The sequence below is a fragment of the Branchiostoma lanceolatum genome, chromosome 3 (assembly GCF_035083965.1).
Source record: "Branchiostoma lanceolatum isolate klBraLanc5 chromosome 3, klBraLanc5.hap2, whole genome shotgun sequence".
Lineage (NCBI taxonomy): Eukaryota > Metazoa > Chordata > Leptocardii > Amphioxiformes > Branchiostomatidae > Branchiostoma > Branchiostoma lanceolatum.
Window position 1 is genome coordinate 22,730,679 of NC_089724.1, and position 13,919 is coordinate 22,744,597.

Consider the following 13,919-nt stretch of genomic DNA (forward strand, 5'->3'; position numbering starts at 1 on the left):
TAAGCTGAGTATAAAAAAACCTTCTGAAATGCCGATTGTTTTAAAGACATACGGATCAAAACCTATTGTTGCAACTTTGTCCTTATATCAAGCGTTGGCTAGACTACTTAATGATCCACAGTGTGGAAACAAAAGCAGCACACTCGGACCCGCTGCGTAACTTAAATAGCGCCGTTGTTCTATATTCTGCCAGGTTATCATCCAACATGGCGCCCGCGCGTGACGTAGCGGTTTTCGAACGTTCTGTGAAAACTAATATATAGAATTGCGAGAACTTAAATTTTGGCGGACATCTCCAAATTTTGTTCGGAAAAATATTTATTTTGCTAAGGCAGTAACCTCCATTACCAGACGTTTCCTTTTTATTCATATTAGTATGTACGCTTACACACTTAAGCATTGGTTACAAACAGGAACAGAACTACCATCAGAAAATAAGACTCCAATTCCTCATGCCATCCAACTTTATTCCCACTTTCAGCTCAACAGTGCACCACAAGGGGTTCAGGGAGAGGTCATGGGTTGAAGGTTTGTCGTGCCGACAGAAATGACACAAACTACTCATATGACGGAATTCCAAAAAAACGAAATAATAAGTACGTCACATTCAGAGAAACCATTTGACCAGCAGTCTTAGAGGCATCTCCATTTGTATTTCCTAAACTTGCATTCACTCCTACTTGGACCGTTACTCCATTTTGTCATCACTCTTCGTTATCACAATATACACATACATATCCATCAGCAAGCTTTGCAGTTTAGCCAGTAGCATGTCTTGTTTCAAATATGCTCATTGAACTTCAAACAACAAAAACTTGTAAACCATCTTGTGACCACCGCCAGTATGAGCCACAACATCATCCCGATATTCACAATCTCCGTAATCGGTACCTTTACACGCTTAAAGGGGCAACTAGACATCGCCACACACTTAAAACGTTTTACGGCCCTATGGCACAGAACTGGGCAGGTTGGTCACGTGGCTGTGCAAATGTGAGGAGCGTTTTGAGATGGTTCTTATGGAAATGTTCGGAAACAAAACCAGAAATGTGGGAAAGAAGCGGATGGCCCTCCGTCTGTAGGTGTGTGTGTGGTGGAGGCTTATTCGTCCATCTCTTCCTCCTCCTCGTCAAATTCACCTTCCTCCTCTGCAGTTGCATCCTGAAACGCAAGAGGGCAGTATTGACGCGATGGCGACGGAGGGGAAAAGGAGGTGCTTAAGAGAAGATGCTTGCATGATCACATGGTTGCCTGTGTTTCAAAATGACAATTGGCGTTGGATATCAGTGGAACCGACTAGAGCTCACCGTCCAACTCCAACCTATACTGACTCCCTCAGATGAGGGGTCCATCAACGCTGATAGTGAGAGGTTGGGGGCACATGTGAAGAGGCAAGCATTTCTGGTAAACATAAACAAACGATGTCAGCAGGAGTGACGTCAGCTGTGAGATGAGCTGGGGAGAGATCAGGTTTCACCGTGGCAACGTCACACACAACAGATATGTCTATCTCTACAACAGCCGTGGGGTTTAAAGGGGAGTGAGTGGTTCACTCCTCCTCCTCCCCTTCCTGCTCATCCTCTTCATCCTCATCGTACTCATCTTCTGCGGGAGCGTCCTGAAATATCAACGTTTACGTCAGTCGTGCAAAACTCGTGACCATTTCATCGACTTTTCTACAAAATACTGCAGCCCATTTCATTACCTACGGTTACGATAGCCATGAACTCTTGCAATTTGCATGAGAAGTTTGTGGAGCCAACTTTACCACAGTCCTTCCTTATGTTTCTTGTTCTCTAAAAAAACAGCTTCGGACAAAAGAACACAATTATGTTGTTTGTGACATAACATTGCATTTGTGATCAAAACGAAAAGAATTGATGGAAATGAAAAGACTCTTCTAGGGTAGTCTGGTAAGGTCTTGTAAGATTGAAAAGATAGATAAAAAATACAGTACTTGGCATACTTATAAGAATCAAACAGGTATAATGTGTGTAACTAATCATAAAGACATCATGGAGAAGCAAATTTGTGTAAGTCCTGCTGTCCAACTGACCTGGTACTGCTGGTACTCGGACACCAGGTCGTTCATGTTGGACTCGGCCTCGGTGAACTCCATCTCATCCATACCCTCCCCGGTGTACCAGTGGAGGAAAGCCTTGCGCCGGAACATAGCTGTGAACTGTTCGGAGATGCGCTTAAACAGCTCCTGTTGAAGAAGAGTTGAACTTCGGTAAGCTTTTGAGCAATACCTACAGGGTTCTATTCCTAACTTATCACTGGTAGAAACACATGACATGTTTCTTGGCACTCACATGCTCAATGGTAATGGCAGCAGTCAACAATCAGTTGGAAAAAAACCTTACCTGGATGGCAGTGCTGTTTCCGACGAAGGTGGCCGCCATCTTGAGCCCTCGTGGTGGGATGTCGCACACGGCGGTCTTGACATTGTTGGGGATCCATTCGACAAAGTAGCTGGAATTCTTGTTCTGTACGTTCAGCATCTGCTCGTCAACCTAGTGGGACAGAAGACAGCAGGCTTAAAAGTTGAACACAGGTTGGAAAGCAAAGTCCGATCGATGTAGCTGCCAATTATTTTTTGTACTTTGATTGGTCTAGCTCTAAGACAAGTGAGTTTTATCAATGACAATGTCGGTGCAAATCTGAAAGCTACATTCCTACTTTTTGTACAGGACAATGGCTTAGAAAATACCATCATCTTACCTCCTTCATGGACATGCGTCCCCGGAACATAGTGGCCACGGTGAGGTAGCGGCCGTGGCGGGGATCGCAGGCCGCCATCATGTTCTTGGCGTCGAACATCTGCTGGGTGAGCTCGGGCACGGTCAGCGCGCGGTACTGCTGGCTGCCTCGGGAGGTGAGCGGGGCGAAGCCCGGCATGAAGAAGTGGAGACGCGGGAACGGCACCATGTTCACGGCCAGCTTACGCAGGTCGGCGTTCAGCTGGGGAGGGGTGGATAACGGAAATTAGCCTAATGTACTAGCTGGCGTTATGAGAAACTCAACTACTTCTGGAAGGACATATTGTGACAGAATATGTAATTCATCATCTTGCATGTGACAGTGCCCCTGTATATCTACAGGAAAGTATCTCGATCCTGCAGTGGTTTTTAAATTGAGATTCAAGAAATGTTATACAATTTTAACTTTGTTTTTCGGTACTTTAATGATAATGGATTGAATATCTTTCTCATCCTTAGGCCTGTTACAGATTTAGAAACCGTTTCATTCTAGCATTACGAAACTTCTTAGGACGACATACAACCGTTTTCAGGGTCATCCACATGCCCTATCCTGATTTAAACTTCACCTTAAGACGTGTCTATCAGGTGCCTTACCTGTCCGGGGAAGCGCAGGCAGGTGGTGACACCGCTCATTGTGGCTGACACCAGGTGGTTCAGGTCACCGTAGGTGGGCGTGGTCAGCTTCAACGTGCGGAAACAGATGTCGTACAGAGCCTCGTTGTCGATACAGTAGGTCTCGTCCGTGTTCTCGACCAGCTGATGGACGGACAGAGTCGCGTTGTAGGGCTCCACCACCGTGTCCGACACCTGTGCGAGTAAAGGGCACATCAGATCTGCTGTGTCAAACAATTTTCCACACCTGCTCAGACAATTGTGTTGTAGAAGGGGATGGGAATTTGACCCAAATTCAGATGGTTAAGTCATAGCTGCTACAATTTTTCAGCACCTCGAACGATAAAATATTTCACGAATCAGGTCTGTACTGTGTGTGCTTACTTTCGGGGAAGGCACGACTGAGAATGTGTTCATGATCCTGTCGGGGTACTCCTCCCGGATCTTGGAGATGAGGAGGGTGCCCATGCCGGAGCCGGTGCCCCCGCCTAGCGAGTGGGTGAGCTGGAAGCCCTGCAGGCAGTCGCAGCTCTCGGACTCTTTGCGGACCACGTCAATCACGGAGTCCACCAGCTCCGCCCCCTCCGTGTAGTGGCCCTTGGCCCAGTTGTTCCCTGCACCGCTCTGACCTGGAGGGAACGGAAGGATTATGTAAGTCTGCAATTCGAACAGTCAACGCAAAAGGGAGCGTTGGTTCCTACAGCCGGTGCTCTCAACAAAAATTGATGTACGTTCTGCCCATTTTTGTACCGTAATACATGTTTTGAGGACGAATTTTCCATTCCATTGTATTTGGTGAATTGTGGGTGAACATTCTGTATTTTTTCGCACCTGCATTCTACAATTTATTTTCGATAAACCTTCGGTGTAAATTTTCTTTCAAACTATTTATGCATCAATACATCATATACCCCTACAATTCAACCGACGGAGTTCCGATCGATCCGTCCATGATGGTCTGAGCGTCGAACAGCCAAAATCAAATCTCCGAGACGAGGACAACCAACCACTTTGTTCCGGTTGACATGCTTATGGCGCAAATTCGCTAATGATAATTTGTTCCCCGAGCTGTGTTTAAGTCCGCTCCATTTACAAAATATGGCTTTTTTAAACGCAGAAGTGATCGATACTAGAAACCCAGCAAGATGTGAGTCACACCGCTGGCTGTTTCGCGACACCCTCGTCGTCATGCCAATCACGAACGGCTGACGGTTTCACGGTTCCCTCCGTGCGACAATTCGGTCGGAACGTCTGTCCCGTGAACGACTGCAGCTCCGTGGAATAAATTGCTGCAATCAGTGTGGGCGCAGACAAGTTGCATATGTCAGAACTCGGCCGTAAAATTGGAGATTCGATTTACCGCGCTCTAGTTCCATAAAACAAGTGGATTATCATGGCGACGGAGCACTTATCCTGGGCCACGACTTCGGGAACACGTCTTCGTCGATTTGAATATAAAGATTGATTCATTCGATTTGTGCAGTAGGGAGAAAATGCACCGGGACTATTCACTGAAATATGATAAATGTCCTTTTGTTGTTCAGTATATTTTTCTTGCAATTTTCGTTTGCGATTTATTTCTTCTCTTTAAAATGTTCCAATCGACACCTCTGCATTCCTATCCCTCTCTATAGCGCTGGACAGCATGGCACTGTGTAACTCAGGCTAGTGCGGCCCTCATGTTTTATGCATCATCATGATCCCAGTATGATACATATTTTGCACTGAAGTCCCCGCTATCAATCGATTTTGTGAGCAAATTATGTAACTTCGGCGTTGTGTCTTAGTCATAGCGATAGTCGGTTTAACTCGATTGATCACCGCATGTCGAGATGGGAATATAGATTTCTGGACAGCCGTCCTCTTTAGAAGTAATATCTGTATTGATGGGTACTTCTTCAGCACATTTACCCTGGGGACCACGTAAGCACTTTCTAGGGACAGATAACGTATCAAGATAGGCCTCCGGATTTTGCTGGAATGTGCTGAATCTTCAAATGAATTGAAATGCAATTCGTCAGTTCATGGCCTCCTAAGGGACATTCAGACAATGTTGAAGAAAATGTTCAATAGGCCAATCCCATTGCCTCTACCACGTCGGCGGAAACGTACAAATTTTGAATGAAAATGTAGAGACGCAAAATTTCATCGATCTTCATCAATTTTCTCATTGATTGAAGTCCTAATTTTGATGGAAAGCCAGTATCGGTCTACTATCTAAATAGACTGACTATAAATGACCCAAATATTGCTATTTGGGCGGAACAAAATCTGGCGCAGGAACGTTATCTTCATAAGTGGCCCTGAAATAATGATAAACATTTGTGCATATAAATGCCGTGATGCCTGTTGAATACAATTTTAATCGAAAACCTGAGAATCATGACCAAAAGATAAGTCTTTCAATATCTTTTCTCGCCGTGGCTGTTAAGGCGCAGTTCTAACATGAGCAGCTAGTGACCACGCCCCACTGCGGCGCAGTGAAGTGCTGAGGATATGAAGTAACCGGTCACCGTCCAGAACTACTGGATGTGATTCCGATGGACTGGCGGATAATTGCGCGGCGGGTGTCAACCGCTGGCTCTGCAGAATCGATGAAGCGCAGGGTGACTCACCAGCCGGTGTGAGTCATAGCGGGGCCGGAATCGCCACAGGGACGGAGATTCACTGGAGGCACATTCGTGACAGCTGTTTTGTGTCCTATTAAAGGTTATGAGCTGTCTGGGGAGGATGTGTGATAATAAAAAGACGTGTTGCTATGGATATGTTTGCATCAGTATTCTGTTTGCACCAGCCGGAAACAGGCCGCTAAAGGATACAAGTTAGCCATCATATTTGGGTGTGGCAGATTTCTAGTGGCCGATTGACGTCAACGTTGTATCTAGCGGACCCTAACATCACGTCACCCGCGGGACCGTCCCTGGTGGAATCAGCCGTTCGTAATGTTGTGGACAAGGCTGACGTATATCTCAAACACCGAGCTGTAAATAAACCCCCCATACATCCCAGAGTTGTGCGTGTATACAGCATTTGGGGACAATACGGCAAGCAAATATTGTGTTTTTATTCAATATGTCAACTTAGTTGCTGATGAGGATTAGCACGTGTAATGAAAAAGTGTAAAATGTTTGTGAAAATCTTGTGATTTCTTATCATTGCAATATCCGTATTTTCATGCTGTTGTTTTACACATTGAACATTTCAGCCTCCTTGAAGTGCTTTTAATATACATTTTGAAAGGAAGTCGCTAAAGGGACCAAATATCGAAAAACATTACCAAACCGCAAACTTAAGTCTATTCTGAAGCTTTTCATCTACCATAAACTAACTAACCGAACAAGAGTGGTGAAAACAGTTTCACTGGCGGGATTACAGAAATAGGTAGTACCGTACCAACCCTCTTCCCTATCCTGATAGACCAGGACTACCCGGAAGGGGGGGGGGGGGGGTACCCATACGTACCGAAGACGAAGTTGTCTGGGCGGAAGATCTGTCCGAAGGGTCCTGATCGTACGGAGTCCATGGTGCCGGGTTCCAAGTCAACCAGGATGGCGCGCGGCACGTACTTGCCACCTGCGGGAACAAACGGATGTTGTTTTGTTTATTAACATTTTTCTCATTCATTCACATCATCTCTTGAACCTGAAGGTTCCCTGAATGGTATTTTGTATTGCCTGCAAATAGCTGTCTGTCATTTCGACTGCGGCAACAGTGCAATCATATGGGCACGGTAGGTAAACCACAGTTAAGAGTTCGGAAAAGTCCTATCAACCTTTTGTAAAAGTGTCATTATCAACTCAAATCAACACGTACTGTCAATTGACACTATTGAATCGATAGAGGCCGGGGACATATCAGTTTCAGAATCAAATCTTGGCAGTCGCCAAGCAATGTAGAAGGCACAGCATGAATTATACATGAGAAGTCACTTGAGTAACGGTGGATAAAATTAGCCAGACGTCCTAATTTCCCGGGAGAACTAGACCGCACCACCGCCACCTGACGGCAGAATCATTCCGCGGCTCATGGCACGGTAGGTTCGTGCAGAAAATTGCTACGCATAAGTTTTAAACTTTCAATTAGAAAAGTTCACATAGCTAAGTTCATGGTAGCAACGCATAAATTATGATCGATTGCACAGGAATTTTACGAGAATCTATATCTATGTGTTAAAAGCTAGGCGATGTACGTTAAGTGGAGTAATGGCGCTTTCTTGAACGAGAATCAATCACAAAATCTGTTTCCCCATATTCTGGATATATTCAATTCAAACTGCTTTCTTTTCTGTGACACGTTATCTGATTATCTATGAGTTGACGTTCTGCATTTGTTACTTTCATTGTGAATCTAGAAAATAGTAGTTCAATATGGCCTTTATGAACACTCTTTTTAGCGCCCACCGTTGTGTATTACCTTTCCGTTCAAGACATTATGCATGGCATACAAGGACTTTGTCAGTCGACATTACTCCACATATTAGTTAGCAACATCATCTGAGTTGCTTCCTCAGCATGGACTGTTCATTCGCATCACGGACAGTTCCGGACACTTGCCTTGCAATTACGTGCATGGGCGGAATCAGGACGTGGTCACAGAATCCTGGTCACGTGTGCAGGTACCTTCAGTTGCACCCGGATAGCGCCATGCATCATAACTACATACGGATGTATGACGTTAGGATATAAGGTGCAGAGTCTTCTATGGGTATAGCAGTAACCTAAACACGACACATGTAGCCGATTCCAATAGCTACATTACGTTGAGGTATAGAAAATACGGACGCGCTTATGGTACTTCACAAAACTCTCACGAACTAAAACCGCCCAAATCGATAGTCTAACCCAATCCATCCGCGAACTGACCATTGTGTTAATTACCTCACGTTTTTGATGATGTGGCAATGTGCATTCAATCAGGACGGTCCGTAATTTACCTGATGGAACAAAGCAGGTAATCAGTTTATCCTCACTCCAGTCGTGACGAAAACGATCGCTTTATCAAAAAAAGTTCTGATATGGCACTCATGTTTCTCAAGAACAATTAACACAATTAAGTACGTCCATGACAAGAAGATGATAGTCAGCAACTCGAGAAGCCACGTGAGACGAATTTGACCAATCAGGAGACACAAAAGCTGGGATGTCGTTAAGACATGTTGTTCGAATGGAAATTACACGGACGCTGGGTTAACCTCGCGGAAGGATACACAAACTGGGTCAAACTGGGAACTACCGACTGGCGCTGCACATTACCGCATTTCAGTCTTATCGCATCCATCAATCCCGTCCCGATCATTGACACTTATTACCACACGGGAAATGATCATATCAGTTTCCGGACTTCGGTTAATTTCAATAAGTGACTCTACTTTCATCCGTAGGGATGCCCAAAATTTCGGGCGAGCTGTTTGTGCAATTCGCCCGCTTATAGAATGATTAGAAATGACGAAGTTACTATTTGGAGTATGACGAATATTCCAAGTGGGTTTCTCGTTTTTTCTACACTAATGGCTATCCAGTCCAGTCAATTAAGTGAATGTCAGTACGGTGCTGATGCTGAATCAATGATAGAAACCTTGAACAGTATATTCACTTCTTTTGGAAGTATTACGCCGAATCACTAATATCATGCATCACAATGAGAGTTATGCTTGGGTCACATTTCTAATCCGGGGCCCGGCCGGGCAGTCTTTGGGAACGAAAAGTATGATATAAAGGACAACAAAAAAACACAAAATGTACCAAAATTATTTAAGAGCATAGCTTGTACATATTTATTGGCATACACTTTAATTTTTCGTTTCCGCAAACAGCCCGGCCGGGTCCCGGCTGGGAAATGTGACCCTAGCATTACCAAGCTTTGTTACAAGGCTTGTACAACTCTGTCATCATTAGCACCGTTACATTATGCATTTATGCGTTGAATACGCATACATAAGGTATGAAAATGTTATATGGATCCGTTTGCATTGGGCTTAAGTATGCATTTCTTATTCCAGTCTTCCATGACATGCAACTCTGATAATACAGCCATACTAATGAATGCGGATTATTGCTTCCTGTTTGTTTGTTTGTTTGTTTGTTTGTTTGTTTATTCTCCTCACCAGAAGCTTCATTGTAGTAAACATTGATCCTCTCCAGCTGCAGGTCGGAGTCTCCGTGGTAGGTGCCTGTGGGGTCGATGCCGTGCTCGTCTGAAATCACCTCCCAGAACTGAAACACAAACGGGCGGTAACGTCAGGACCCACAGGTGCCCCAGACTTCACTGTCATTGACTACGGTGCACTTTCCTGAAAGTTAGTTAAGGATTAAAAAGCGGGATGAAAAAAGCCACTACGGGTTCAGATGGAGCCGCATCGCATAAAGACGCGCAAAATAGGCCGGTGCCATACATCTGCTTGGAAATCAGCCTTCCAGGCAGAATGCTAAACCGGCCGCTCAATGCGCATGCAACAGCCTTCCCAAAATGCAACGGTGCACGTTTTTACAACACCCTCGGAGCTAAGTCTCTCCAATGAGGTTTCATATCTATATAAAACCTCCTTGGTCTCTCTCATCAACATTCATCCCACACACTGGGATTCCTTGTGCGCCCCAAAACGTTAGTAGATGGCCAGGCCGCCCACATCCTATTTAACGCTATGAAATGGATGCTCCCTATGTGATGAGGGAGACGACAGCTGACCAGTCTGGGAATGGTCTGCTGTAATCCGCCGGCCAGACGGGGTTGTAGTACCATCACTCATCAAACCCGCGCCCGATTTAGCCTGGATCGATAGAGTTACACTTGATTCATCACAGGAGCGTCTGAAGGCCTGCTCATTGCGTCCTGATAATAACGACTCTTCTCATCCAAATTTTTCGAGTTTCCGCAATAAATGTGTTTCCCGTCCGATATGATCTGTCACTAATTCCTATCATTACATAGCTGTGCATTACACCCTGATAATGTATTCACTGTCGAAAAACGCAGACGTTTAAACTGTTTGTACACACTTGACAATTTGCTTCAGCCGGATCTGGAAGGATCCGGAAGGCAAAATGGAGTAGGCAGATCAACAACGTCGCTGACAGACGACTTGACTATGACACATGCAATGGTATACTTTTCTGTCATTCCTTCGCTCCGTCCCGGCTCTCTCCCTACGTGAGACCGAATGATAGATGAAAACGGCTGGTGCCAAGGTCACCGCGCATCTGTGTAGGACTCATGTTTCTGACCATTTGAGGCCCTCTGTGGAGTTATCGTGCTCCACGAACTGCAGATTGTATCGGTGCCGGTGGACCAGGGTATGGTCTCTGAGCTAGCATGTGTTCTGATTCAATCAATTGTTTTGATTGGGTTAATGATGGAAATTCTGAAATAAGAATTCGCCAGCACATATGCTGTGATTAACCAAGGAGGTTAAAATAGAACCTCCTTGGATTAACCAATTTCTTTCTTTCAAATTTGGTTTTAGTATAGTGATGGCAAAAGATACGATAAAAGGCAACATTTCTTGTTTATATGATACACATTATGAATATCATATATTACGGACCGACAGGGAATGAAGATAAGGGGACTGTGAGACATCCGAAATAAAAACATTTGCACCAGGGTATAGTTACTATAGTATAGTAACAAAATTACAAAGGGTCGTTGGAAGATAAGCAGCAGTCAATAATGGAGGAACATCCGATTGGAATTTGAATCGACACCCTGCCCCACTAAAAACGAGATGGGCCTTGCTCTCATATCTTCGCTTGCGCATTCATATATGTGAACAAGATTATAAAAACAATTTGCATTGTAAACTAATAACGTCCGAAACGTAACGCAATGGTCTCTGTGGGGATCGTCCAGACAATAAAAAGGATGACGACATGACTTCTGTTCGCGGGGAGGGGCCAGTGTGATTAAATTTCCAGTGAGCGGAATGATCGCGATGTGTCTTATGGATCATGCCCGCGGGAAATCAGGTCAGATAGCAGCATAAGTCATCATCGGAGCTTTTCTCTGAAAAGGCTTATTTCTTTTCACTTCTCCTCACAACCTGAGGCGCCGGTCTTGTATAGGAACTATTGATTACGGTCCTCAGCAGTGTTACCGACACATCCAAGATCTGTTCTGTAAAGCCTCAATAAATAAATAAACAAACACAAATGGATAAACCTGCTATTAATTTGTACTGGACGTTTTGAATGGACGGTGTTTTCCCTTGTGGAGATAGTCTGGCATGGTATCCAGCAACTTTGTACGGCTTTGGCACGCTTCCAAACGTTCGCTGGCTACCCCTGTAGGCTAGTACCAGACTTGGTAGGAGCAGAATCTGTGGGCGCCTGTCTGTTATTATACGAACTAAAATCTTAACTACATCACAGGAAACACCTGTTTCCTCGGCAAAGAAAGGGGGGAAAACAACAAATCCACACACATCAAATAAACATAATGCAATCACGCATGGGCAACGAGGTCGTCAATCAGTGAGGGGGGCGGGGTAGCAGTGAGCCCGCCGGGTGGGCGCGGTTGTTGGTTGCGGCAAGTGCCAGTCGCCCGCAGGCAACCGCAATAACACCGGTAACCTATTGAAAGATACATCGGCTCAGCTCGTCTTATGTCCTTTTTCCTCAAGTAGCACCTCATCATGCGAGTTTAAAGGGCAACATGTGAAAGAAGAGAAAACAGAGGTTCCAAAACGAGCCGAAATCACACGCCCTTCTGGAGACTTATCACTTCAGATTCACGGGAACACCTGACGTGATTGCTACAATATCTGTTACTGGAGATATGAAGATGTTCACAAACCATAGTAACGGTTGCTACCTGAGGTACAACGAAGCGACAAACAAAACAAAACAAAACAGAGCCATGTACTTCGGTCGCCCCATGTATAAAGTTGGCATACATACACACATAGAGTTGGCATAATACTAGTAAATCAATTGATCAATCTGGAGATATGCGATACTAGACTTTGTGTCGCACAAAAACCTCAACGTGATGTAATACGTGATGTAATACCATTTGGTTTGGAATACAAACACTAAGCATACATGCCAAGCATATAAGACATTATAGGACCAACAAGAAAGTGTGTACAGAGTCTAGTCCCGGCCTTATAGGCTACGATTTCATGCCTCCGGATGCGCCTGTTGAGCTACTGTTTGACGCACGGTTGATACATTGAATTAGGGTCATGTACAGACCAGCTCAGTCGTTTGGTAACATCGCGCTACAATTCGAGGCCTGCTGCACTTATGAAAGGATCGCAATCGGAACAGCAAAATGGTTGATTATTCCCAGAGTCCTAGTAAACGAACTTAAAGTATTACGTCTTGATATTGTCGCTTTTTTATTTATTCTTACATGCTGGTTAATCGGGTATGATGGCATATTTTCACAAAACTGTCAGTTCGTAACCAATAAAATAGGCAATATACAATTATCAACGACCCCGCTATGGAGGCTGGCCAGAGTCAATTTAACAGGTCTGAGAGGCGGACGATCACGATAGTGAAATAAATTTCAGATATCAGAATACTAGCTATAGAGAAACCCCAGGGGCGCGCAAATGAATGAATGTGGGGCCCCTCACATAGATGGGTAGCGAAATGCGAGATCAGGAGATGATACAGCACAGTCTTCAGTCCAGTCTAAAAAGATTATTTGGTCAATACTATCGCATTATTGTCCGGGTGCATTGACCCCGTTGCTTGCCGGATTTGTATTTCCCTTCCTCATGCAGACGGCATTTGAATAATTCTAGACTTCCGCGCCTCACGGGAACTGGGCGGGATATGGACATGTGAGCTGATGGTAACAACAGGACGAAAATATCCCCATGCTGCTTCTTCTTTTCGATGGTAAAATTCCGTATAAGCAGAACGAGTGTTTGTACATTGGGTTCAAAGTCTCGTCAAGAGTGCAGATATCACAGCATGCACGACCCGCCCTACATTCACTTGGCCTCCAATCACACATACATATTCAATTCAATAGCCACAGCTGTCGCTGGGCGTCCCATGGCATATCTCACGGCAAAAATTCGCACATCTATGGCAAATAAAATATCAAACCTACCTTTGCCCCGATCTGGTTGCCGCACTGCCCGGCTTGGATGTGGACGATCTCACGCATGTTTGTGACAGTGGTGGATTATTATTATTGACGACGGAAAAAAAATTGGTCCTCTTTTCCTCCCGCGCTTCTATATCGAATGCACGTCTGTCTGCTGGCTGTTCCGGCTATTTATCGTGGTGCTACGCCCGCGTGACGTCATGGCACGGGTGATCAGAAAGTAGTCCGTCCTATTACTGTAGAATTTCTTTACTTCCTTAGCAATTACCCAACATTTCCCATTATAAAATTCAAGATAGTCCTTTTTTGTAGATGTACGGGATTCAACCTTTATAAAAGAACCGTTTTGTTGTTATCACTGTATGAAGGGAGGGTAATGTTTCGGAAGGATAAAACATCGGTAAAGCAGTAATGCGGTCAAAGCACAGATGAACCAATCAGCGACCAGGAAGATGACATCATTATTGATTGGGTCATATTAGC

At 44.7% G+C, this 13,919-nt stretch overlaps 1 protein-coding gene across 2 annotated transcripts; it reads right to left on the bottom strand.

The window, feature by feature from the left end:
* Nucleotides 1-446: 446 nt before the first annotated feature.
* LOC136431082 (tubulin beta-4B chain-like) lies at nucleotides 447-13,613 on the bottom strand. 2 transcript variants are annotated; one of them, XM_066422308.1, is made up of 9 exons: nucleotides 13,440-13,610; nucleotides 9,481-9,589; nucleotides 6,840-6,950; nucleotides 3,762-4,006; nucleotides 3,360-3,572; nucleotides 2,725-2,964; nucleotides 2,367-2,516; nucleotides 2,057-2,209; nucleotides 447-1,161 (listed from the first exon to the last, which is right to left on the bottom strand). In XM_066422308.1, the coding sequence occupies exons 1-9, from the start codon at nucleotides 13,494-13,496 to the stop codon at nucleotides 1,102-1,104; spliced, it is 1,338 nt and encodes a 445-aa protein (XP_066278405.1). In that variant the 5' UTR covers nucleotides 13,497-13,610; the 3' UTR covers nucleotides 447-1,101. The 2 variants fall into 2 exon arrangements, with proteins under 2 accessions (XP_066278405.1, XP_066278404.1); XM_066422307.1 differs by lacking the exon at nucleotides 447-1,161 and adding an exon at nucleotides 1,168-1,618 and having other exon boundaries at nucleotides 13,440-13,613.
* Between the last annotated feature and the right edge of the window lie 306 nt (nucleotides 13,614-13,919).